General features: G+C 40.3%; 2 protein-coding genes across 2 annotated transcripts; one reads left to right on the top strand and one right to left on the bottom strand.

Moving 5' to 3' along the window:
• Positions 1–106: 106 nt before the first annotated feature.
• Positions 107–6,526, top strand: rab35b (RAB35, member RAS oncogene family b). The gene is made up of 6 exons (XM_079467461.1): positions 107–470; positions 2,373–2,423; positions 2,668–2,791; positions 3,978–4,102; positions 4,743–4,867; positions 4,969–6,526. Exons 1-6 carry the CDS (start codon positions 419–421, stop codon positions 5,095–5,097), a joined length of 606 nt encoding a protein of 201 aa, XP_079323587.1. The 5' UTR covers positions 107–418; the 3' UTR covers positions 5,098–6,526.
• Positions 6,527–8,058: 1,532 nt separating this feature from the next.
• Positions 8,059–26,161, bottom strand: bicdl1 (BICD family like cargo adaptor 1). Its single transcript, XM_079468374.1, has 10 exons — positions 25,373–26,161; positions 23,793–24,008; positions 18,560–18,676; positions 14,609–14,755; positions 14,082–14,261; positions 13,258–13,476; positions 13,007–13,150; positions 12,356–12,486; positions 12,073–12,193; positions 8,059–10,764 (listed from the first exon to the last, which is right to left on the bottom strand). Exons 1-10 carry the CDS (start codon positions 25,721–25,723, stop codon positions 10,597–10,599), a joined length of 1,794 nt encoding a protein of 597 aa, XP_079324500.1. The 5' UTR covers positions 25,724–26,161; the 3' UTR covers positions 8,059–10,596.
• Between the last annotated feature and the right edge of the window lie 1,573 nt (positions 26,162–27,734).

The following is a 27,734-nucleotide window of genomic DNA, read 5'->3' as shown; positions in this document are numbered from 1 at the left end:
TCTATAAAAAGAACACGTTCATATAATATAGGCCTAATCGTCATATATTTAAGAGCTCCACATCCATTAACCCGTTATAACGCCTCCTTTGATCCGCTGATCATTTTATCGCGGGTTTGTTGACGCTGTTACATTGTATCTCGTCGGCGCTCTCTGATTGGTCGGCGATAGCGCTAGTCGTGCTCGGATTGGTCGGCGGCAGCGCTGGGCGCAGCACAGGAGGAAGCGCCGTTTCCGGCTACGAGCGACCGACCGAGGACCGCTGAATCCCGACGAGAAATCCGCTGCTTTCCGGATCTACCGGGTGATTTTCTCCGCTGTTATCCGGCGAATACGTCATACGTGTTCCCAGCCAAGCGGCCGGAGCGAGGGGTTAAGTTGCGGCGAAGGCGCAGTGTTTGAGGCACCGACAACCGGCATGGCCCGGGACTACGACCACCTCTTCAAACTGCTGATCATCGGTGACAGCGGTAAGCGAAGCCGCGGATGCGGGCCCGGGCGAGGCCTCGGGGTTCTTCTGTTGGGCTCCTCGCGTGTCTAACATACAAGTTTTGATGCCTTATAATGATCGCGGGTGTTATGTAACGCTGTTTCCGCTGTCGCGTTACTTGTCTACGGGCTGGAGGTGCTGGGCTGGGCTGATCAGAAGTGACAGGCCGGAGATCCAGTGTGTGATCTTCTGTACAGTGTCACCCGGCTGATACAGTGCAGACTTTGAACAGAATGAATTGTATAGAAAGGCATTACGTAGGCAGAGACATACAGAACTGATTTGAATAAAAAGTCATATTTATGAAGATAACAAATGATTTGACAATCACTGGCGCAGGTTGCTTATGAGCTGCATACATTGCACTTTAGTGACTTTGAGATGGAATGGAATCTTTTTGTTTTCCACGTCGGTCTCTAGCTGTATATCTCAATCTATAGTTCGTCTCTATGAATGAAGCATTTAATAAAATAACTCTTCATAGCTCGAGGGGATTTGAAAAGCTTTGTATTGTGCTGCTGAGCTTTCCTGTAGCTCGGTGGTTAGAGCAGGCGCTGGCAACGCTAAGGTCATGGGTTCGATCTCAGGGATTGCACACAGTCACAAACACATGTATTATACAATGCAATGGAAGTCGCTTTTCGTCTGACAAATGAATAAAAGTCAAATGTAAATGTATTCTAAGCATTATTAGCTGTGGCTGAGTTTGAAATAGAAAATTAAATCAGTTAATCACATATTTTATAGTTAGAGAGAGGCACTGGTGAAGTTTTGGAAGTACACATTTCTCATGTAGTTTGTCAATTAAATCTACAGAACTGTAAAAATGAAACGTCATCAGCTGCTGTAAGTGTGTTTGTACTGAACGTTATTGACTGTCGGAGGTTGTGGCTCTTGTGGTTTGAGTTTTTCACCATCTCATGTACAGCAGAACACTCTGATCTCAATAAGGATTGTCAAATGAGATCATTTATATGTCGAATTGTGGACTGTATTTCATGATTTCACTTAGTTCATTCTTTGCATTTTATAGTTTCATGCAAAAATCTTTGTTGCAACTTCCATTTCAACATCGGGTTTAGTACGTAAGCATGGACATGACCAATAACATTTCCATTATGCATTTGGCAGACTCTTTTATCCAAAGTGACTCGCATTGAATTATACAATACATTTGTTTCTGAGTATGTGCAATCCCTGGGATCCAACCCATGACCATAACCACTGAGCTACAGGAAATAAAAAAATAGAATAGAGAACAATAATAATAATTTTTTTGTTGTACATTCATCTCCTTAAAGAATTGACAACGTTTGAGGTTTAATTGAACCGAAAGAATCTGAGTTTTAACTGAAAAGAGTGAGAGCTGAACCCTTCCCGAAGCAGTAAAATACAAAACCTTTTACTGTATGTATGTATGATGACTTGGGCCACGTGTGGGCAGCTCAACCAATAGGATTTATCAGACATTGTCAATTAATAGATAAATAAGGTAATATAATTCTTTCATAGACTTGGTCAATTGCAATGTTAATGTTTGGCCAACATATCTCACCCCAACCCCCTCCAGATGTGAGCCCGGTCACTACTAATGTACTTTATTCCAGTACTGTAGTCTTGCAGTCACACGTGTGATCTTTGCTCTTAAAGCTGACGTTAATGGTACACGGGTTTAACCCTCTCACAACATTGTCAGGAGGATGAGTCTTGTCTGAGCTCGTAAATGCATATTCTTCAGAAAGCTTTACGTGAGAGGCTTGAGTTTATGTGTAAATCTGAACTTTGCATCATGATGCTGTCGTCTCGTCTGTTCAGGTGAAATCTGCTGCATCACATCTGCTCAGTGTTTCATCATTCTTTTGTGTGTGTGTGTGATTTGCAGGTGTTGGGAAGAGCAGTCTTCTTCTCAGATTCGCAGACAACACTTTTTCAGGTGATTTTTTTTGAGATTATTAAACTAACATTATTCTGCTGAAATTGTCTCTGTCTATGAGAGCAGAAGATGCTGTATGTAGGACATGGAATGTGATGTTCCTAAAATATTCTCCTGATGAACGTAAATCGACTCGAATACGAAAAAAGCCTAACCTATAAATGTTCCCTTTTGATGCTTCTTATAGAATAAAGGTTAATGTTATTGGAGGATGTCGTCGTTCATGTTTGTGTGTGTTTCGTAGGTAGTTACATCACCACTATAGGAGTGGACTTTAAGATCCGGACGGTGGAGATTAACGGAGAGAAGGTGAAACTCCAGATATGGGACACGGCGGGACAGGAGCGATTCAGGACCATCACGTCTACGTGAGTTTTAAACGTCTTCACCGTGAGCTTCTTCTTGTCTTTAATGCTCAAGACTGTGAGAGGCTGGGAGAATGATCTCATGTCAGGTTTTTATTTTGAAGTGTGAAGCTGCAGAAGGTCTCCCTACAAGAAACCATCATTTGATCGGATTCAAATACCCTAAATCATAGTCAAATGTAGTATCAACCACAGAACAGCTGAAGATCTGGAGCACATGGTTTTATCGGTAGTAAACAATACATTTGATTTTCATATTATCTTTTCTGGTCATCATGCGGACGCTGAATTCTATGTGATGGAAATGCTTTTCTCTGTACAGAAGGAGAGTTTTGTGTTTGCGTGGCCACACCGGTGGTTAACACGACTTCAACCTCAGGGAATGTGTTTGAAGTTTTTCATTAGTTTTATAGCCGCTGCTGGAGTTTCAGTTTACACTTCCAGTTTTACGTCAACAGGGAACGTTTGATGTGTCTTGGAAACTACAGACCTGCACTTCCACTTCCACCAGGGTGATGGGAATTTTAGATGCTACACGTGTGCTTTCTTTAGTTTTCGGATTTGGCAACTAATGCAACTTTTCCTTTTAATGCCAATAAACCATCAAATTATAACCCAGTAAAAGGTTATTAATTTGATCAAATGATTTGTCAGGAAGGCAGACTCCAGAATATGGGTTTTATTGCATAGAGAAACTAAAAGCTGACTGTAAATAATCATTGTTGGTCCTTTTTTTTGGTCTACATCAGTCGTTTTTTCTCCTTCAATTGTTTTCAAACGGAGCTTCAGTTTACTCTTCAAACACAACTACACAGCACACCTGCAACATTTCTAATCCATCTTTGATTATATATTTGAAGAGAAAAAAAGAGTAGAGTTGATCATCACATTTGGCCGCTGTCGTGTGTGCGCTGGCCTGAGGCCTGATGCTCATTATGTTTCTAATGTGGGATTTGTCCGCTGCTTCATGTTTATGGGATTGTGCCTGTTAGTGAGCGAGACAGACTCGACCAATGACAAGCATTTCAATGAGCTCTTTGTGTGTGTTTAGAAGACGGCCTGTGGTTATAAATCAGAGAACTGCTGAGATGATCAAAGACATCTGAACGTTCGTGCTCCCCCTGCTGGAGTTTAAGAGAACATCTCATTGACTTTTCACTCATTCACACGTTTTATTTCTGTCTGTCAGATATTACAGAGGAACTCATGGTGTGATCGTGGTGTATGACGTCACCAGCGCTGAATCCTTCGTCAACGTGAAACGATGGCTGCATGAAATTAACCAGAACTGTGATGATGTGTGTCGAACATTAGGTGAGTGAAACATGTTTCTTTTTCTAGACAATTTAAGTTTAATGTATTTTATTTATTTTCACATTAAATAAAATCTTAATATTTCGACTAGGGATGTAACGATTCAATTGGTTCACGGTGCGATGCGATTCACGAAACTGATCTCACGATATGATTCATTTTATGTCAAATAACAAAACTAAACTGCAATTTTGAAACAACAAATAAAATTTAAATTAAACAAACTAAAAGTTGTCTGTGCTTTTCATGGATTCTTTTTTACATTTAAGAACTATCATCATATCCACGTTTCCCAAAATTTGCAGTAAACACAGCGACTGTTAAAAACACATATTGCGATTCATTTAACATCTCAACCGGCTTGAACCGTCACATATTTTTATAGATTTTCAACCTGCTCATGGTGAACTGTTGCATCCCTAAATTCGACATGAAAGATTCACGTGTCAAGCAGTGATTGACCCTCTTTCTTGGTTAATAATTGTGGAGACGTCACTTATGTATGTGGCATTTATGTATATGGTACGTGCATAAATGTACATGTGTTTATAGGGCATGCGATCAAAGTCTGTTTCATTCTACGGTTCACATTGTCAGTTTTTATGGCATGGTATTAATTTAGTGTCATTTCTTCCGTCAGTGGGCAATAAAAACGATGACCCGAACTCTAAAGTGGTGGAGACGAATGATGCTCAGAAGTTTGCCGAGCAGATGGGCATCAGCCTGTTCGAGACCAGCGCGAAAGAGAACGTCAACGTGGAAGAGGTGAGATCCTCCGGGGTCGACCTATGTCTCTCACGTTTTTTTCCACGGTTGACGTTGTTAAGTGATGGATGCAGTAACGGTTGTGTGTGTTTCTTGTGTAGATGTTTAACTGCATCACAGAGCTGGTGCTTCGGGCAAAGAAAGAATCTGTGGCCAAACAGCAGCAACAGCAGCAGAACGATGTGGTTAAACTGGGCAAGAATAGCAAACGAAAGAAAAAGTGCTGCTAGTGGAGGTCCACGGGCTCGGCCGCCAGCAGTCCTTCACATGTACACGAACTGTGATCGTCTCAACATGACCGCAGAAAGATTTCACCAACACACCGAGCCGACAGAACGGAGAAGAAGTCCTGTCTGGACCCATACAAACCACAAAGACTTTTTAAACCGATAATGTACAGATTTTATTAGATTAAAGGACTTTTATGTGGTATTTAATAAAGATCCTCCTTCTTTGTCGAAGGACAAGCAAGCTGACTTCGCCAAACCACGCTGATCTATCACGCTTATTTTACTGCGGTCATCTCAGGAGTGAATTTGTTTGATTTTTGCTTCTCTTTTTCAGTGGAATGTCAGTGTTTTCTTCAAGAACAGTTTCTTTCATCATACAGTTACGAACATTCACTCATTGTGGAGTGAAACACATGCCAACATCTGTACAATTTTTCATCTTTCAGATCATCTTTACACCCAATCTATCAGACAAAAGTCAGCTTTGGTTTTGGGAGTTTCTTAATATAGGATCATAAGCATGTTCTTTATTTTTTGCCGGGCTAACCTCGTGAAGCTGTTTCCGGGTCACATATCACCCCAAAATCAAAAGAAAGACATTTTATTTTCTAGAAAAAAACCTTCCTTAGTGATTCTAAAACAGCCTTTGTTTTCTTATGCACAACATCACGTCTGATGTCTTTCTTTTGCATTTGGGGTGAATCATGAGCTGTAATGTGTTTTTGTGAGTTGTATTTTTTTTGAGCTATTGTGATATCTTCTCTGCATTGTTCTCCGTAAATATGAAAGAGAAGGTGATGCTCTCGTAATCTCATAACAGAAAAGCCGTTCTTTCTCGAAGCGTTCGTCGGATGCTGCAGTAGTGCTGAGTGTGTACACCTTCCTGATTTTAAAAGTGTGATTTCATCCTCGTGCAGCCGATTGATGTTTCTCTCTATACAGTCACAAAGCAGAGTGTCAAAATAACAAACGTACTTACACACAGTTGGAACCCATAAATTGCTAATATCAGATGTAAAATGTATTAAAACACACAGGAGAGGTATTATGTAATAGTGTTCAAGCCAAACTTTGATTCATCCATAAGACCTTGAGTTTTCTTGAGGAATGCCATAATCTAAATAGATAAAATCCTCAGAATCTATTTGTTATGTGAGTCTTTGCCTTCGAGAGACTCCCTGACACCCCTCAAGTGAACATGACAGGACCTCGGCGTGTTCTTCACAGGTTTTGTGATGCTTCCACGATCGATGGCCAGTTGTTATAGATGAGTTAGTCCTGTGAGCCAAAATCAGCCCACATGTTCATGCAGACTGCGCTGGATGGAAACCGCTGTGGTTATATTATACACTGGAGAAAAGAACTGTATAATGGGCCCTTTATGAATGAAATCATTAATAAATATTTTAAAAGAATTAATATTTGACACAAACATTTTTGTCCTAGTCTTTATTAAGAATCGTCTGGGAACATGTTGCACATCTCGGTTTATTGCATGTCTGCAAAGATCCTCGTGTATGCTTACCGACAGAATTAATGTTAGAGAAAATCAAGCATTTTCATTCAGGTTAATATGTCACAGTGCGTTCCACGTCAACACATTGGAAGCTTTTGAAACTTGGAAATATTCTTTACATTTGTATATCATCATGAGTTGACATTGGAAAAATAGCAATTGGACCATAACAAATATTTATACTTGTCAACTAAGTATGAATAGCATTTACTCTAAAAGCATTAAGAAGGTACAAAATCTGTCCTTTTTACATATTGTTTTAGATCATATCTACAAGTATACATATGAACACACTTTTTGCCTGGAAGTGACAAATATGACAAACATTAGCTTTGTATAATTTACTTTAAATTGAGGATTGTCGTTTTATTCTCTAAGAATTCAAGTCCTTTACTTTGATAATGTACTATTTCGTTTATGTTCCGTGCAACATGAATACCACATTCAGACTTTGAACGCTTTGAACTTTCAAATTTTGTTTATGTTATGAATTTGCGGAAGATAAGGATAAATAATTGTTTTTGATATTCATGTAATATTGCAGTGTTGTCAAAGAAAGTGCATGTCAGAAAGGACCGGTGGCAGGTAAGAAATCCATTTGCTCTACGTAGCCTCCTGTATTATTTACCCCCCCACTGTCATAATCTCATCTTGCTTTTTCCGTTTTAAAAGTCTCTTTGATACTGTAATGTATATTTGCTGGACACTTGGTGTTTCGAGTCAGACAGGGAATGAAGATGAAGATCTTTACGCTGAGTTGAGTCGCTTGTATCTGTGTTCCAACTCACATATTCATGGCCCTAGTGACCATCCATTCATTTCAGAGGAAGACAACAAAGTCAAAGACTTTAGGAATTTAAATGTTGAGTAATATTGAATGATGCGAGATGTGCGTAGTCACAAACATTATGTGTAAGAGTTATTTTATATATTTCGATTAAAGTCGGCATGAAATCAAAAATGTCCATTCAAATTGATTTACAATTTTGCAGCATTCATAAGACAGTTCATTATTTATCCGTGCACATTATCTTTTTGAATCATGTGCACTTGTTATCTTTAAACAAAAATATTAACTCTTCACTTCTGGTCACGAGGGAGGGGCTTTAATGACTGACAGGTGGCAAACTGGATTACAAATCTGACTCCAGTTTGTTACTTTTAACAATCCAATCAGTCTTCCATGAATAAATCAAGTACGGCCCAGAAGTTGTTTCCCTCAGATATATGATATGGATGAAAAAACAATCGCTACTTCCGCTTCATGCCGACTTAAATGACATACAGTATCATTCTAATGCTGTTCTCACTGCGTTCTTATAAGTGTGTTCTTCACCAGTTATGTGAATTGGAACGCAGCCTCGGTGTGATTCATGTATGAAATATGATGGTGTTTATAAAACACACATTCAGTTCAGAGTCACAGACACACAGACAGGAATCTTGCAAAAACAGATTTTAAACAGAAAGTACAAAGTCAAAGACGTTTTCAGAACAGCGTGTAGAAGAAAATAATGTGAAGAGATCAGAATACAGACAGAACACAAGAGACAGTTAACACTCGGACCGTGGACAGATTGAGACTGCTGTCCGATTCTGATTATTACATCATCAGATGAGGTTGACTGTGATTGGTCAGATTCGCTGTCAGGGGGAGGTGCTACAGGACTAAGTTATCATTTTGATCGATTAAAGTAGAATTTTCACTATTTTAGCAGCGTACAGGCGTACGCCTTTAATTGTATTAAAAGTGCAGTTTAAGTAAATGTAGTTTCATTTTATTTCACGTATCTTTAATAACATTACTGGAATCTAAGGGTTTTTTAGCAATGAAAATAATGATGTTTGATGTTGTATTACATGACCAAGGTTAGTTTTTCCCGTAGTATCTCCCCCTGCTGCAGGCCGTCTCAATCATCTCTTCTTATAGCAGCTTCATTTCTGGAGTTTAATCTGCAGCTTTTACGATCAGACAGCAGAACAGAACGCGACTCAAATGACAGAAACATATACAGATCAGACTACACCAACAAACAGATGCTTACATGAAGATTGTTCTGAAGAAAAGTGTTCGGTTTATCATTCAAAAGTTATACATTTACAAATATATCGATTCCTTTTTATTCCAAACCTATTTGTGTCTTTATGCGTATAAAAATCATTCTTTGGGTTTCTCCGAACCAAAAATCAAACGACAAGAAAGAAGACATCTGCATAGCTTTGCTCAAAATCTGACCGACCTTCACTGACACACGTCAGAGAGACAGATTAACATCCGACCGCAGGACACAAACCCTAAAATGGAATCGCATACGGGCAGTATGCATCGTTGAGTTCATCTCTGTAGTCCGATTGCGTGTGTGGACATTAATCTCTGACGCTGTGTTGTGTCTCGAGCCACAAAATGAAGCACTTCTGCTCTTTGGTTTATTCACATCACAGTCTGACACATCGGGACCGAGGTTTTGTGTCAGTGAAGCAGGCAAATATTCAAAATCCCTCTCATAAAATGAGATTTAAAGAGCAAATGGAAACGTAAGTCTCACCTGCATCTCAGATATTTCTCCTGAGAGAAAAAGAGTGAAAAATCCAGACAATATGTCTCTTTACGATGTGTCCATTTTACACCTCCATACTCGTCATGGTTTGAACACTTTATTTCTTTGTTTTTATGTCGAAGAACAAAGGCAAAAAACTAATTCGTTTGACTTTTGTCCTTTCGTCCAGTTTCACAGACGAAGCTTAGTAATATGTCGCTTTTATAAAAATGCATTAGATGCAAATATTACTGTCCATCTTAAAACAAAACAATGACATATTTTAAGATATCTCAGGGCAATGTATTTTCAGTTCAAACTTTCATTTTAGTCTAAAGCCTTGTCTCTGAAACCTTAAAGGGACACTTCACCCAAAAATGTCATCATTTATTCTCCTTCGAGTTGTTCCAAATGTGTACAAACTTCTTTGTTCTGATGAATGCTGACGAAGATATTTGGAAGAACGCTTTTAACCAAACAGATCTAAACACCCGTTGACTCCAATAGTAGGAAAGATTTCTTTTTTTTGGAAGAACGTGGGACAGCAAACAGTTCTGGGGCACTTTTGACCACCATTGTTTTTTTCCTACTATAGGAGTCAACGGGTGTTGAGATCTGTTCGGTCATAAGCGCTCTTCCAAATATCTTCCTCAGTGTTTATAAGAATAAAGACATTTGTACACATTTGGAACAACTCGAAGGCGAGTAAACGATGTTCTTTGGGTGAAGATAAGTTGTACATGACAGTTAATAATTTTAAAAGTATTTTAAATTGTTTTCTATTTTTATTAATTGGTATTAATTAGGTGTGTATGTTTATTTCAGACAAGCCCTGATGCACAGCACTAGAGTTGTGAAAAACCAAAGATTAAATGTTTCTCTAACCATCTGTTTAATCTGAGCCCACAGATCCAGAAAAAACACTGACGATTTTTCCATCGAACCAGCACATTCCCCACGTCTCTTATATTTATATCTTAATACTTTGTGCTGAGTTTAAAACTCATGTTTTACCGCGTTTACATTCAGTGTGGAAATGTATCTGCAGATTTTGTCTGGATCTGGTGATCGTGTAAATCTCTCTTTTAAACCCTCTGTAGTGTAGTTCAGCCTGAGTTTAGTCTCGAGTAAATCCAGTCATGTATTTTGAATGCTTGTTTTGTATCTCTGGCAGTGAGGTGAGGTGAGGTGATGCTTTCTGAGGCACTCGCAGGAGATACACACCTCTCATAGGGCTGGAGAACCCTGTTGAACTGATCCTGAATCAGATCCATCACCCTATCAGAGTCAAAGAATACAGGCCAGACCTCAGAATGCCCTTCTCTCGTCGGAGGATTGAGAAGACAGATAAAGTGCAGGACGGCTTCGAGCCGTCAAAAGACTGATTTATAGTGATTTAGTTTGTATTTGTTGTTTTCTCACATTCTCACTCTCTCTTACTCTTCATCAGTTCTTCTTGAAGAATGAAAAGAGGCGCTTGTCTCCGTCGGAGAGGCGTTGAGATCTCCTGGAAGGTTCTCCTCCTCGTGATCCTTTGAAGGAACATGGAGAATCCCTCCACTCGTCCGGATGTTTATCCATCAGCTGTTGATCGATAACTCGGTGCATATCATCCTGAGAGAGAGAGAGAGAGAGAGAGAGCAGTCCCCTTCATTGTGTGTACAGAAGATGGACAGAAATGACAAACACTGACAGACGCTTTAGGGTGAAGTGAGACGGATGAATCCGAGGACATGATGGTATTTTTCACACTTGGTTTCATTGGTTAGTTGTTCAACTGAACAACAGCCCTGTTAGGATCATTCTTGTGATTTTCTGTACTCATTACTCCAGTGTGAAAACACCCGATGAAGCGATTGTCATCCCCACGCCACAGAATGACACGATACGGTACGATGGATACGGTAAGACGAGCCCGAGCTCACCTCTAAGGCAGGAGGGGTTTACCAGAGGGAGAAGGGGTCTGTACGGAAGCTGAGAAAGGCCACTAGATCAGAAACCACAAGAGCCACACAGTGAACAGCCCTGAGGAGGCAAACTGCAGGTGGGGAGAGAGAGAGAGACAGGAAAACTAAAGAGTTATACAGGGAGAGACAGACAGACCTAAAGAAACACACTTGCATTCAGAGGTAAAAAGAGACGGAGGTCAAGAGCATTTCTGCTTAGATAAGAAAAGCTTGCACACATGCACACACTTTCATACTCCTAAGATACAGAGAGAGACACATGCTGGGAAAGACAGACGGACAAACAGAGAGAGAGACAGGCTGAGGCTGTGATAGCTTATCATCAAATCCAAATGTTTAGGGAAAATCTGAACAATGCTGAGAGGGGTCAGTTGGTTTTCACCATGTTTCTCTGTGGTTTCTAATGTGTTCCGGGTGATTTCTAGTGTTTTCTGAGTAGTTTTTGGTGTTTCTGGCTGGTTAGTATGGTGTTCTGAGGGCTTTCTAGTGTTTTGTGGGTGGTTTTTAGTGTTGTCTTGGTGGTGTGTATGGTGTTCTGAGTGGCTTTAAGTGTTTTCTGGCAGGTTTGTTTGGTGTTCTGAGTGGTTTCTAGTGTTGTCTGGGTGGTTGACATGTTTCTGGCCTAATTCAAAAGTGCTCAACGTCATCCTCCATAATATTCTACATTTTAGATGTGGCTCAGCACCTTCAATGTCTGAAAACAAAAACAATGCTGATCCAGAAGAAAGTCCTGTTTCAGTTTTTAACGCTACGAACATTTGAAGAAAACACAACCAACAGAACATGTATAACATTTATATATTTTAGATTAAAAAAGTTATCAAATTGAACCAGTGTTTACAGCTTGCGAAGTGGTCTATAAGAAATGTTTCTGTGATGCATCATTCACGTGACAGTATTTCATCTCTTCAGGAGTTTAATCCTGTGGTTGTGTGTACGAGTGTTTGAGATTCACCTGCCAGGCTTCTAACTGCTGAGACAGGTTGAGTTTCTGCTCAATGGCGTCCAGCAGCTGACTGTTGAGTGACATGATGTCTATCTTGCACTTGGCCAGCTCCATTTCAACCGCTTTCTTCCTGAACGAGAACGGAAGAGCATCTCGGCTTCAGTCATGGTTACAGAAACATCAGTTTTTCTAAAGAAATATCACACGTCTGCTCGATGATTTCAGAATCATTTATGTCTAAACAGAATTACAACTTTGCTGAAATCATGAAGTATGATTGTATGTGTCGTACTTGGCAATGGCTTCATCTCGGTCTCGTATGGCACTTTGTAACGCTTCATTGGGTTCACTAACTTCTACCATCAGTCTCAATCTCTCATTATCTTCTCTTGAAGATGAAACTTCCACAGAGAGCAGCTCCACCTAAAAAAAATACAGGACAGCTTAAAGGGCCGTTCACGTTATGATAACAATAACTGTAACTATATTTATGACGACAAAAATAGCGTTATGTTTATTTTAAGCCTGCGCGCTTCAGTGTTCCCATTCACTAATATGAATGAAGATGACCTGCTGCTGATGCTTTCATTTTCTTTCTTGAACATCTTTTCTCCAAAATACGGCAGCAAATGCTTGATGCTCTCTCTGAAGGCTGAAGGTGCGCTCGTGTCCGGGATGTAAAGCATATATTTTGCTAGCTTGCTTAGACTCATAAGCGTTATATAATATCCCGCAAACTGCTTTCCGACCACCACGGTCTTTAATTTAGACATAAAACCTGCGCTGCGATCACCAATAGTCAAACGTTATCCGCTAGGAACTGTTTTATCGTTCATCAGCTGAAATAAAAATCGTTCTGACAGTGATCCCAACGATATCATTCTCTGTATCTTTATCTTTAAACTCAAAATCTAAAACTAACATGAACATGTGAAAGACATACCTGATTATGAAGCTGCAGAACCTCCTCATGACCGCTGCGTGTTTTCTCCTGCTCGTGTTCATACAGTTCTCTGAGTTCTCGAAGTTCTTCTCCGAGTTTACGCACCTGCTCCTCCAGAACCTCCTCATCACTGCGGCGAGAGCCCTGAGCACACAAACACACAGAGTGAGAATGATGTGGATTCGTCTGTGATCAAATGTAACATCATTGTTTTAAATGTGAAATTTCCATCTTCTTCTGGTAAGCCGCACCGTTGATTCATTGCCGTCCAGCAGGTTTTGAGTGAGTCTGCGCAGCTCCAGCAGACTCGCGTGTAAACTGCCTGTGGGGACGTCTTTAGCCGACAGCGTCTCGGAAGATTCGTCCATGGATGAGTCTGTGGACAAGGCGGAGTCTGTGATGTCATTTCCTCTCAGGTGTGAGCAGATGGAGCGCACCTGACAGTAAGCCTCCCACAGCTGCAGCCGTAGCTGAAATAAAGAGATGCAGCACATTCAACGAACTGAACGTCTCCAGGACACATGAGACCAACTCCTACAATTCTATGAGGTATTTGTGTCAACTTGTGCAGTTTTCTATACATGATGGTAAAAGTCAATTCAAATTGATTAATAAACAAACTAAAGGATGTTTGTTTAAACTGCAAATGTACAAATGAAGAAATGCTTCAGTGGGTGAGGTTTAGTAGTAAGAAAGTGAGTGTGTGAGCGAGTGTGTGAGTGAGTGAGTGAGTGAGTGAGCGAGCGAGTGAGTGAGTGAGCAAGTGAGCAAGTGAGCGAGCACGTGAGTGAGCCAGTGAGTGAGGAAGGGACGAGGGGAGATATGAAGTGAGTGAGTAAAATAGTGAGCAAGTGAGTAAAATAGTGAGCAAGTGAGCGAAGTAAGGAGTGAGCGAGTAAGTGAGTGAGTGAGTGAGCAAATGAGTGAGCGAGTGAGAGATAGATAGATAGAAAGAGTGAGACAGAAAGAGTGTGAAAGAGAGAGTGAGTGGTCCGTTGGCATGATTTCTGAAACTAAAGTGGTCCAGACCTCATACATGATGTTCAAAGCTGTGTGTGTGGTCTGGTGTCTTTACCTGTTCTCTCTCCTCCTCCATCTCCTCCTGCTCCATGCTCTGCTCGATCTCACAGAGAAGACTGCGTGAGTTGGATGTGAAGCCTTGAAGACTCCGTTCCTCCGTCAGTTCCTCCAACCGAGAGCTCAGCTGTCTGTGAGACGCACGCACCTCTTGTAGCTCAAGCTGACTCTGTCGCAGCTGTGTATGAACAAACGAGAGATTTAGACGCAAAAACTCTGCCCTGGCTGGTACACGATCACAACATTCTTTTATAAATAAATAAATAAAACCCACATATACAAGTGATCATGATGAATGACTGAATTAAAGTTATCCGCTAGTCTTCGGTGTGGGATAAAGATTTAATCTGGTTATTCTGCATCTGGTTCTTCAACCAATATGTATAATTTACATAAAAACAAAATGAACCCTATCATCGTGACTATATTTGCATGGTAATTGAATATTCTGTTGCAAAATGTAAAAACGTAACATTGTTATTTTCTTTCTGCGGGTTTTGATAATAATGATGTGAGGTCGCTCACCTGTAGGTCTTTCTCATGACATTGTCTCTCCATCATCAGCGCTCTCTCTCTCAGCTCGTCCGCCGTGTGTTGAAGCTGTTCGTTCTCCTGCAGTATTGAGTTCACGCGCTGCTCAAGCTCCTGCTTACGTTCCGTCAACATCTTAATCTGCCCGACGAAACCAAACAAAAAACAGCAGGTTACCAGAGTCGCAGGGCATATGGCAACCGTTCCTTCTGGAAACGCCTCCCAACTTTACTCACACCAGAAACAAATGAAACGACAAAACTTCATTTGCCCTAAAACAATGAATCACAAAGAACTCTGTGCCCTTGTCAGGTTTAGAAAAAAGTTGCAAACGTGGTTTAGTGGATTAGAAAAAATCACTCCCATAGTTCCTGGTATGCCGTGTTGCCAGGGGAGTAAAGCAACACCTCCAAAGTCAGGAATGTAGAGTTGATAACTGAGATTTCGGTTTAAAACCCTTTAAATGCTTCATTAAACCTCAGATGTTTTTTATAATAACTTTCTTTGAAGAGACAAACTGATAAACACTTTTTAAATTTAGTTTCAGACGTTCCCCCTAATGTTTCTTCAGACACAAACGAGAGTGTAATCGTTGAAACACATGTTGAGGACGGAGGTGTAAATGAATGTAGATTGTAGAGGTCAAATAATCTGGATTGGAGTTAATTTGATGAGAAATGTTTGAATTCATATTGAGATCTTCACTAATATTGACTTTTGGTTGCAGACGAGTCAAATCTGAGCTCAGTTTGACACGTTGTTGACGTCTCTGTCATGGGTTTCAGAAGAGACGTCAACAATGTGTCAAAGTGAGCTCAGATTTGGCTCGTCTGCAACAAAAAGTCAATATTAGTGAAGATCTCAATATGAATTGATAGAGCTGGACAAAGGACGTGGCGACTCTACAAAACTATAAATGATAATCTTAAATCTAAATTTTTTTTTTATTTTGTCTTGTTGTGCAAGCACTGTCGAGTTTGTGCAGAGGCTGCAGCTTTTGCCAGATGGGAATTCTGGGGATGTCTGATTTCCCTCTGAGGAATTTACAGTCTGTCTGATATTTGACCTGTGTTTTGACTTGCATAACCTTATATGTTTTGCTTATAGTCCATGTTTTCTTGTACAGCTGCTTTGTAACAATGAAAATTGTAGAAAGCGCTGTATAAATAAACCTGACTTGATTTGAATTGTGAAACTCTTATTCTCAGGAGGAATATTTCCCGTTTGCTCTCTATTTAATCTCCTTGATGTCTGGGAGAATGTCATGTCATGTCTTATCTGAGCTCAGTTATTGTGTCTGTTTTAAGGACGGTGAAATATCGACGCTTGTTTGAGTGTGTGGTGCATGAAACAAACATGAGTTTTGGTTTCTGTCCCTCATGTTATGACCTAAATCTGCTAACCTACTTCACAAACACTGACCCCTCTGTGAGGAACTGTACTCCGCTCGGCACAGGAACACCTGCTTTCAGACAACTCTTCACCCATTCCAATCCTTTCACACATGTTTTCCACTCATTTCTAAACTCGAAACGTATTCTGTGCTGATGTTAATCTACACATGCATGCTGTTTCGTCAAAACCTCACGAACTTGAGAAGATCCCCCTCTCGCTGTCTGCCAGCGACGGCCGCTTCAGGAGGATCCAGACACTGCAGCATTCAGGCCTAAAATAGCCAAGAAGTTTCCTGAGACTCCACCGGCGAACGTCTCTGTACAAACAAACACAAGCACCGATCCCCGTATTTCAGATCTGTTCTGACGGACGGCTCGACCCTGTATCGACAACCACTCGCACGCTGAATGAACCTCCATCTGTGAGCAAACCCCTAATAACACAACCGTCAAGAGAAATACTACACAAATCTAAACACATTTCCTCATCCTGGAACTTTTGTGTTTATCAGATATCATTTCTTTATGGAACTCGTGGTCGAGCTGTTTGTGTGACATCGGTCTTCCATCGAGGGAGGATTTATCCTTCAAACAAAGGAGATCAGAGAGGATTAAAGGAAGCCATCTGCTTCATCTCATGTGAAATACGGAGCTCGATTCGAGACCGGTTAATGCTACTGCGTCTGACCGGCTCGCGTAACAGTTTGCCGTGATTTGAACTCAGCTGAAGTTTACGACTCGATCCATTCACGGTTTAACATGAACAGAGGCGTAAATCCACCATCACACACACGACAGAGCTGATGTGTACTGACCACATGCAAATCAAACACATGCGTGATGTGTATGAGTATTGCTGTTTCCTAAGAATGATGCATGTCTTTAACTGCGTATCATCTACAAAAGCGTACTTCTCTTCCGAAGCCTGTCGACTGTCCCAAATAAGATGAACACAAGACACGGCTGATTCCAGGTCAATCTAATGTTGCCATGGTAACAATGTGATAATCTCCCTTGTGAAAAAATACTGTAGTATACTTCAGTGTATTCAGTATTTACTATAGTAAATTGTGGTATACTGTAGGATATTTTGCGTGCGTCTCCCTTGTTCAGTAGTCTTGGCACTGATCAGGGAGTCGGACGTTTTAAGGGCTGTCTCCATCCAAAATCCTTCCAGTGCCCTGGAACGTTCCTTCACTCAAAACTCCCACAATGCACCGCGAAAGTCAGGGAGCATCGATGTTCCCTTACCGAAAATCACGTGACGTTATTTGAAGCCGTTTAACCGAAATCGGCGACACAACAAACGTCTGGAAACGCAACTGAACGTTTGAAAAGGACAATCGCTTATTGACATTTATGTATAAACACACGTTGTTAGACAGGCAGACGACACAATATACTTAACAGTTGAATTTAAGAATCGACTGATATGTAACAGAATAATTCAAGCGCTTCAATTAGTTCTTTTTTATGAAAAGTTTTTTTGCCAGCTGTGAAGTATCACAGCGCACCTATAGTGAGCTAGGGAGCTGAATGAGACGCAGCCTTTGTTAATGTACGCTACAGTATCCTGCAGTGTTACCATAGATATTTAATAGAATAATTCATTTTTTACACTGAACTCATTAGTCTGAACTTTTAGGAATTGAATAAAAAGCAGTTTTTGCTTGATTCTTCGCTATGTCAGTTACTTTTTAAGTTTGTCCAATGCTGTGCTGGTAGACAGATCAGTAGACTTTGAAACAAAATGAATATCTACAGATACGCCGTATGTTTAAATTTCACTCTTAAAAAAGGTGCTTCAAAAGGTTCTGTGATGCCATAGAAGAACCTTTTGGCTCCATAAAGAACTTTAAACATTTGTTTCACAAAAGGTTTTTATGGCAATAACGGTTATTTAGATTATAAAAAGAAAAAAAAGAGATGGTTCTGTAAAGAACCTTTGGCTAAATGGTTCTTTGTGGAACCAAAAATGGTTCTTCTATGGCATTGCTGTGAACAACCTTTTAAGCATCTTTATTTCTAGTGTGTATCCTGCACTCTCACAACACACCCGACAGTCCGTCACGGCTGACTTTCATAAACCTCCACAAAATGAATACAAAAAAATGATGTAAAAGCATCATTTTGCATCACACAATGAAATGAGATGACAAGAGACACAATGAGTGTGAACACATGCAGAGTGATCTTCTGGGCACTTACTTCAAGGCCTTGCTGTTAAACGCAAAATATAAAACAATGAGGGAGAAAACAGAAGAAATCAGAAGATTTTCACATACAGATGTTGTAAGTTTTGGCATTGGCCGGGTTTTGAACAATGCTCCTTAAGAGCTCATGAGACATCAAAAGAGACGACACAATTGTTTATGAATACCATCATATATCAGATCGTTTGGTCTTGAATTTAAATTTAGAATTTGACGATAAATGTTTGATTTTCATTTCACCTGGTTGCTGATGGGTTAACAACTGAGATAATAAAGACATCCCATTTGTGCTTTTTTCCATACAGGCTAACATTAAAAGATAAAGACGGCGTCCTCACCTCGGCCTGCAGGGTCTCAAGGCGTGTCATGTGCTGGTTGGTAGAGATGCTTTTTTCTCTGAAATCTTCCCTTAAAGTGTGAACCTGAGTAGATAACTGCTTCTCCACTTCAGCAGCCTGCAGACACACAAACACACATTCATCATCATGTTATGTGTATGTTGGTGACCATATATTTTTCAAGGGTCTCAGACCCTTTAAAACCCTTCAGATCTAAAACTTTATTTGCTGTTGTGTGGCTCAAGAATATACTTGCCATTGTTTTTAAAGGTGAACAGTACATAAAACATAACATGAATATTCTTTAACGCCCTGACAGATTTGATTTCTTTTCTCAAATAAGAGAAAATTACTTTTCTGTTCCAAGGCAACGTTCCTTTTTGGAATACAGTACAAATGTACCGCTCTTTGAAAACCTTAATGGTGTTTTCATCTTTTGTGTTCTGCTGAAAAGCGCCAAGTTTCAAAGGAAGGTTCGTTGAAATTTTTGCTTAACCTATTTCTTAAAAAAAAGAGAGAGTTTTTGCCCCACTAATCTGAGTGTGAGTCATATCGCAGAGAAACTCCACCCACACATACACCCCCAACCTCATACACACACACGTTGATCACTCTTGGTATTTCGCAATATCTCCAGAACGATCCGGTTGAGACCCTCGTGTGTTTTGAGCCGATTGAATGCTTGTGATCATGAGGTTGCAGTCGTGATACACACATTACCATCATCAGTGTGAGTGCAGTTGTGAAACTGACTCACATCATCTGTGACTGTCACCATGGCAACCCCAGAGTCCCTCACTGCATCAGACAAAACGTCCACTTAAACTTCCCTGGTGACTCCGACAACTGCAAGCACAATGAAATATCTGCACATCCCCAACACTTTAAATCCCTTTAAACCTCCGTACCAAAACTTGTGTACCTTATTCTGACACCATCACTGTACCATAGTACCAGGACGCCGGTTTTTTGTTTTTAAGATCAATGCTTGTTTTTTTTCGTGTGTAAGGCAACAGTTAGCTTTACTAATGCAAGTGGAATGCTTAAAACATAAAGCTTGTCTATTTTTAGCAGAGTAATCTCAGCCGTGACCTTGCTTTACTCTTTACTGGCACAGATAACAGCAATAGAACTTGTGTCAGACTTTCATCCTTTGACTCACTTTGCTTTAATTCTCATTACTCTGATATGAGACTTTAAGCCCAGAAACCTTTAACCAGGTTTAACTGCTAGCCTTGTATGTTGCGTCCTTCTGCCGTGTTTCATTTTAAAGACATAACAGGTCTCATTGTAAAGCACTTCACAGTCTAAAATCTTGTTATCTCTGGTTGTTATTTTGTAAACATTCTTGTGACTACGATCATTTTGGAAGCAACCTGAAGATATTATTTTGCTAGTGAATTGAGTAACTTGTGTCTTGTTTAAATGTCAACTTGGTCTCAAATGTTCCTCCGAAGATGTGATAGCAGACTTTGATGTTGGTCTACTTGAGGACGGTTTGAGGCCTTGACATCATTTACTCAGCATGTTGAGTTCAAATCTAATGAGACGAATTAAACTCGCATCATCTCCAGCAATGTTTCTCATCAAAAGCCCATCGGTTATTTTGATGTGTTTCTATTTTACAGCGTAATTGCAGCGTCAAGTGTTTCTGATCAAATGTTAATGGATGTGGGTGGAATTGAAAAAAGGGGAATGACAGCTCAACGTGATCGACTACACGATCGCCGGTATTTCATATAGAGTAAAGAATGTTGTGACAGCATTACCACTAGTTTTACTATTTAACAATAGATATTGTATAATATTATATTATATGATATTGTATACTACACACATGGCCAGTGACGCTGTTTTAATGAAGAAAATAAAAACAAATCTGATTGTGAGAAGTAAACTCACCGAATGTTGAGATGAATGCACTGTGGATATCACGTTTCCATGGTAACTCATACAATTCACTGGTAGGTGGAACCGCGATCCCTTACTCATATATGTACAACAGAGGAAACCCGTGACATCTCTGTAATATCATCTGTCGTTGAGCTTTTTAGCTTTTGATTAAACGTTTTAATTTCTTTTATTTTATTATGCAGCATCAGCTTTCTAAAAGCAACATTAAGTATCGTGTCTTTCCTCTATGGAACACAAGAAAAGAAGATATTGTGAAAAATGTCTCAGTTGATTTGTGTTCATACAATGAAAGTCAATGGGGTTCAGTGTTGTTTGGTTATGGACGTTCTTTAAAATATTTGATTTTGTGTTCTGCGTAAGAACAAACGCCATACAGGTTTGTAATGACATAAGGTTGATAAATGATTAAAGAATTATTCTTTTTAAAGAATGAATATTTTAGGGTGAACTGTCCCTTTAAAAATGGGCATCATTGCTGGTAACAGAGATCCATGTTCGATGATCTATGTTGCGTGTGTTGTCGAGTCAGCCTGACCTGACCTAAGAGATATACAGGCGTTTTTCATTGACTGTGTGTGTTCTCAGGGAATCAAACCCATGACGTTGGTCTTGCTAGTTTCTTTCACTACCTGTTGATCTACAGGGACACTAATGTTCATTTTATCAAGAGTTTATTGTGCAGTCAGTGCATGAATGTCCCACAACAACCTGCTCTGGTGTTACCATGTCATTCATTTTCAATCCAAAATAATCCTGTTAACCGATGAACATAATCAATGAGATTAAAATCTCCCACTTCAATAATGAAATGTACCGATCGCCCCTCCCTCTCTCTCTCTCTCTCTCTCTCTCTCTCTCTCTCTCTCTTTAAATCTTAGTAATGGAATTAGTAAAATGCTGCTCTCTGATCAGATTAGGCCGCCGGGGTTTAGGTTGTTTTTGACAACCTCCTGCTCTGTGGGTTGGCAGACAGACACGTGTTTGTATTTGCGTGTGTGTGCGTGCGTGCAACGGATGCATCTGTCCAACACAAAGCACAATATGTTCAGTGCATTATGTAAACATGTGTGCTGTGTGTCTGTAAGAGTTTGTATAGTTTTATTATAACGCTTATGTTGTCTCTCTCTTCCCAGATTGATTTCATCCCCCTGGTCTCTTTTGAGAAGTCATCAACCTGCATACGTATATACTATCTGAGAGATTTATATTGATCTTCTGGTTCGGCTCTTTGTCTGTTCGTGTGTATACATGATGGTAACATGTAAGAAAGAGGATTAGATTCGAATCCCACCTTAAACACCCGGTTCGTCGCCTCCTGTTGTACTGAAGAGGTCACGGGGTCCATTAGTAGATTTATCAAGTATCTTGTTGTTAGGGTATTATCTTATCTGAAATTGTCCAGTAAGCAACCACCTCACAATAATCTCACAACTACTTAGCAACATGCTCCAAACCATTCAGAACATCTTAGCAACCACATAGCAACACCTTCAGATATCTAATAAGAGGTCTAATTTTAAGGTATTAAAGATATTTGGCTTTTGGTCTTCTTGCCCTTCTGTGTTTCCGTGTAGTTTCACAGCAGCTCGTGTGATATTGGTGAGAAATGTGTGTTTAGCACATTAAGAGTGTTTGAAGTGAAAGATGATTGACAGGGTTATATTATTAGGAGGTAGGGGTTTAAGTGTTATATGAACAGATGAGATGGTTAACAACAGAAAAGCATTTAACATCACGCTTAAAATCAGCCGTGAGTCGCTGCTTTACAAACAAAAAGACCTTGTGATCTGACCTCAGATTCAGTGTCAATACTGCATCACTATCAGTGTCCTGAAGCAAAATCAATGAGACTCCATCAGAATACATATCATGCGGACCTAAGTAGCCGATGCTGAAGCACAAACATCAGGTCTCCATCCATCTACACAATCTATACAACCAGCTGTGTGACACTGTGTCTACACCGGATGCGACCGACACGACGTGCTTGTCTTGCGTTGCACAACATCCAGTCTGGACAAAATAACATAAAAAACGACCATTTATCGCCGATATGGCCGATAATTTATCCTGCATCCCTAATCAGAACTCATTATAATTTTCATTTTTGGTCATTGATGATAAAATTTAGGCCGATATATTGTAGCCGATAAATTCTGAATCATTTCCTCTGGTTCCTCTGCTCACAAATACAGTACAGTGCTGTCTTTCTGTCTTGATCATTCAATTACTGCTATTAGCAAAACATTGTTGATGTCGTACATAGATATTAATGAATATTATAGGAACAAAAGCAAATAGTTTGAAGCCGACTGCTGTCTGAATGCTTACTGTCTTGAGACTTGTTTGACTTGTGACAAGTGAGAACACCTTTCTTTAATTTGTTTATTAAATAAACATTATACCAGAAATGTTTAAAAGTTTAAGGACCTTTAATAATAGAAAAATTCTAAACACATCATTAATGTTGGAAATATATTGCTGAAACACATTACAAAGTACTCTAGTACTGAAGTGTGGATTTAAAGGACTTTCCGGGTGGGCACAAAACGTTTACTTGATGACGAAACGGCCGTCCCCTAGCGGTATTTGGCAGTTGAGAAACGGTGTCATGATAATGGCCAATTTCCCCCGAGTGGGCGTGGTCGACACTGTGAATTTCACTTAACTCGGACTTTAATAAGTACAAAGTAGGCTTGGTAAATTATTTTCATGGGGTAATTATGTACAGTCTCAGAAATGTTTATATTAATATTTAGGTGCTGTATATAGGCCAATATATCGGTTATTGGCTTCCAATGTTCAATAATTATTGGTTATCGGCCAAAATGTACATATCGGTGCATCCCTATAGTTCTAATCGGTTCTTTTGTCATGTTGGTCGCATTGCGTCACACCCAGTGTAGACACGGTGTAAGAAAGTTGTGATTATTCGAAAGATCTAGAATAATATTTTGTCAATTCTCATTACCGCATCATTTACTTCAAAAGTAAAAAAAATCAACTAAAGTCTGCCACTAAAGAGCCCTATTCTAGGAAAACCGTTAATGTGACACAGTTTTGTCAATGAATCTAGTGTCATGTATTTGATCAGTGATTCCCAACCTGGCCTGGAATCACATAAGGTATAGATGCCAATAAATATTTTATATAAGAATATTTTTAAATATTTTACCTACAATTTGGCTTGATCATTCCATAGCTTACAAAATTTGTGAAAAAGTCAAACTTCACAGACCCAACAAGTTGTTCTACTACTGCTTCTGCTACCGGTTCAAGCCCTGAAATCGCATCTAGTTCTCATCCAGATGTCACTTACCCTGTTTAGCTGCTCCAGGAGCCGATGGTTTTGTTCGGACAGCTCGCTGATAAAGCGGCTCTTGTCGCGGTCGGCCTCGCGCAGCTGCACCTGCTGTCTCTCCAGCTCCCCCTGCAGGTGCTGAACATCTGTCTCCAGCTCCGCCACCCGACCCTCCCACTCACCCTCTCGGCTCTCCAGACGACGTCTCAGCTCGTGTTTCTCCTGCTCCAGGAACTGAAAAGAAGAGCGAGAGAGAATCACCGATACATTCCTGGAAATGAGGTATCTGAAGCGTTCTGTAATTCATAATGATGGATATATTAAAGTCCCACAGGTGCAATATCCGCAGGCTGGAATCTTTGCTCAAGGACACTTTGTTTTGGAAATTTGGGGTAGTGAAAGAAATGTTTCTGCCATTAAATCTGCCATCTATAGACATGTAGCGAATCAAAGGTCTCATGTTCTGCAGGGTTACGCACCTTTGAGAGCGCTGGCATAATCGCAGAAAATGAAACGTGACAGAGATTCACGCCTGTGAAATGCGCTGCGAAGGTGATCAAACCAATTAACAGCTGGAAGTCATTTCAATGCAAATTTTCTTCTTTTGCATAGATACAGTTTTTTACAGTTGACAATACTCAATTAAAACCCAGACTTTAAGTGATAGATGTGCAGGAGGTACTGAACACACGTATGGAAAGCTGCCAGAAATCTGTCGAGTGTCTGTCTATCAGTTGAGTGAATAGATCCAAAGAGCATTAGCTTTGCCTGCAGCATCGCCCAGAAGACCATCAGAGCTCCCTGAACAGGACTCAACTCAAACACCCAATCCACAGTCAACATCACACTCAAAGAGAGTGAACATCCAGAATTTGGTTGGGTGGAAAGCCTGGTGTGTGAGCAGTGTGTTTGTACAATTGTTTACAAAACACTGAAACAATTTAATTAGAAAGAAAATGCAATACTGACTGGAAATGATCTGAGTACTATTTCTAGAGTATTTCTAAAGATGTGATGTGTTTCTATACTTGATCTTTTTTTTGAATGATGCCGTTTCTGTTGGCGTGCATAGTGTTGTATACATTTAATGCAAATGATATACTGTATAGTCCCACTTTTTGTTCCTCTGGGTTTTTCTGTTATGATGTTTGCATGGTGTAACCCTTCCTCGAGGCGTAAAATCTCTTCGTAGTGTTTCTGTGAGATCTTAAACTTTCTGTCCTTATCTTGTGTTGTTAACATGACTTCCATAAATAGAAATGCCTTCAATTTGATTGATATAAATGGTATAACATGAGTGTTAACTATGATCTATGCTCATGAAATTGAAAGAACGTGTAAAGTTAGAAACGTGGCGGGCTTTAGTCCTGTCCAATATGGGAGATAATGTTTTCGTTCCAGCATCGAGGCCTGTATAGACAGTATACTGTGGTGTGATGACAGCATGACTCATTTATCCCATCGTGCTTTTATCATCATGACATAATGCAGATTAAATGCAACAACAACCCTCCGAGAAGTTAGTGTGAAACACACCTCGAGCCCACAAATAAAGGCTCTTGATAAACTTTTGTGCACGATCCATATGTTTGACTCACCTCCAGTTTGTCATTCAAATCCTTGGTCATCTTTTCATATTGCTTAGTGAGGTCTTGGTTTCTCTCCAGTAGAGCTTTGCCCAGTTTAGCAGCGAGCACCAAGTCTTTCTCTTTCCGTCGGATGAGCGCCAGCAGATTAGAGTCCTGTCCGCTCACAGGTGTCTCCGAGGCCGATACCTCCGCGTCCTCTTCCCGTTCCCCGGTCAGTACGGCGAGCTCTTCCTCCAGAGCCATGCCGAGCCCACCGGGATCCGCGTGCAGCAGCGCGCGGGGATCCGCGTCCATGCGGTCGCTGTCCCGCTGCGGTGGTGCTGAAATCGCGCTGCGCAGGTCGAGGCAGGACGCGGACATCGCCTGGAAAACGACAGTTTAAGCGCTTTAAATCCAGTCAGCCCGCTTTAGTTCGGGCTCTAGGCGACCTGTTTGGTTCGGGGTCGACGGTAACGCCATGGAAGTGGACCGGTGATTGATAAAATGATATCCAGAAGCTTATGTGAGATCCGGTGACTTAAATCCTTCCAATGGAAATCAGTTGATCACTTCCCCATTCAGTACTGTTTCAAACACTCAATGCGTCGGTTCTTCGCGCCAGCCTCCTTGGCGATCGCCGTCCAGTAGTTGTGTCCACCCCAAATCACCGGGGTCCAGTTTGTTCCCCATTTTTACCGCCCTTCCCTTACACCGGAGTCATTTTGCGGATCTCCGGCCTGTACGGCCCCCCAAATACACGGATTTGCTCTAGTGCGCGAGCCTCCTCCCAAGCCCAGGCGCGCTCCCCGCTTCCGTGACGTGGACTCGTGAACCTGTTCCTCGTAGATGCCCATTGGTGGATTTGGATAACGCCATATGTTAAAGCCGAACTGGTTGAAAGACATTATACGAATGCTACCGGCGACCGTGCGTTTTTGGGGGGTGTCCTGTGTTCTGGGAGGTTAACCTTGTTGGATAAGGTCACGGTTTATCAAAATGACTGTAATTGCTGTTGTCTCATATTCATTAATGTGGCATTTAGGAAGTCTTGAAGACACATGAATACAGGTTAAATGTGAGCTAACTAGTAAATATGAAGTGTTTGGTTCCAATATGAGATCATTCAAAAATCATGTTTTTATTGTGTTGGTAAGCTGTATTATTTGAGTTATTGTGACTTAAATCAAAACCAAATGCACTTTGATTGCTTTTTGATCACAGAAAACATGATTTTTGACGTTTTAAGAGTTATGGCTAAAATACACTACAAGACTTTTGCGCAGATCTTGCGCAGATTTTCAGTCTGCACTGGTTGCAGAAAGTCTGTGCCAGTCTGCAGATTTGATCAGTTAGTGTGTTTCTATCTGAAACTTTCAAAAAGCAAGCGTATGATCTGAGTAAAAAAAGAGTAAATCTGTTCAGATTTTAAATGTCTTGAAGTGTTTCAGCCATTATCTCATTTTGGAACCAAACTCTTCATATATTAGGGCAGGGCAAAGATATTTACAGGATATATTCATGATCCTTGATCTATATAAGATGAGATTGACATTTCCTTAATTAAATTGTTTATTTTAGACATTATTTTGTATTCATATTTTGCTAACAATTGTTGAGGCATATGTGCTATTAGTTTTGGGTGTGGTACTACATAGAAACCCTTTAACCTTACTCCTCCTCTAAACCTCTAAACCTGTTTAAACAAAACATGTATGTAAGTTTATATCAATGAATGTTTTTAAGCGTTTACGGCATCTTTATGTTGTAGTACCCATCTTTTTGTACACATTTATGTCCTTATATATAGACCATATGAAGAGTTTGGTTCCAAAATGAGATGACTCCGCTTTTTTATTTTCAAAAATCATGTTTATAATTATGTTTTTATTGTGTTAGTTAGCACTTCATGTTTTTGTCCTCATGGGTTAAATAAAAAAACAACTTTAGTTTGATTGATATTAATTGGAATCCACAGTAAAAAACAAACATCATACTCTTCATACGTTCACAAATCAACACATGGTTTATTTGTCATCAGGTTTTGTGTGGCCTGAGGGTTCTGCATGAACACACAAACACAGGATTATAAACTCATGTCCCAAACACATCACCACACCAGCGGCAGTCATCACCCGGGATTCCCTTCCTCAATCTTATTCCATCTCCTTTTGCTTTTCTCTCTGACCTACTTGACTGTGACGTTCTAACAGATCTCATTTAATCTCACACCAGAGTGAAGACTGCACCCGTTTATTTCCTAGCTTTACTGTATCCGTCCTCTAGCATATTATTATTAGAAACAAAAGAGAAACAAAGGCTTTCCTCGTGGGAGAAAGTGGGTCACTGATTCTCTCACAACCCCATCACTGTCCATCCAGTCACTGAAGGGTCA

The sequence above is a fragment of the Barbatula barbatula genome (genome assembly GCF_947034865.1).
Source record: "Barbatula barbatula genome assembly, chromosome: 11".
NCBI lineage: Eukaryota > Metazoa > Chordata > Actinopteri > Cypriniformes > Nemacheilidae > Barbatula > Barbatula barbatula.
This window is presented reverse-complemented; position numbering and strand designations above follow the sequence as displayed.

Bases quoted from the DNA above. Each gene is read 5' to 3' on its own strand.
- rab35b (XM_079467461.1), top strand. From the start codon at position 419: ATGGCCCGGGACTACGACCACCTCTTCAAACTGCTGATCATCGGTGAC. The intron at 471-2,372 runs GTAAGCGAAGCC...TGTGATTTGCAG, and splicing joins GCTGATCATCGGTGACAGCG to GTGTTGGGAAGAGCAGTCTT. The intron at 2,792-3,977 runs GTGAGTTTTAAA...TCTGTCTGTCAG, and splicing joins TTCAGGACCATCACGTCTAC to ATATTACAGAGGAACTCATG.
- bicdl1 (XM_079468374.1), bottom strand. From the start codon at position 25,723: ATGTCCGCGTCCTGCCTCGACCTGCGCAGCGCGATTTCAGCACCACCG. The intron at 24,009-25,372 runs GTGAGTCAAACA...TCTTCTTTTCAG, and splicing joins ATTTGAATGACAAACTGGAG to TTCCTGGAGCAGGAGAAACA. The intron at 14,756-18,559 runs GTGAGGACGCCG...TTCGTCGGGCAG, and splicing joins TTGAGACCCTGCAGGCCGAG to ATTAAGATGTTGACGGAACG.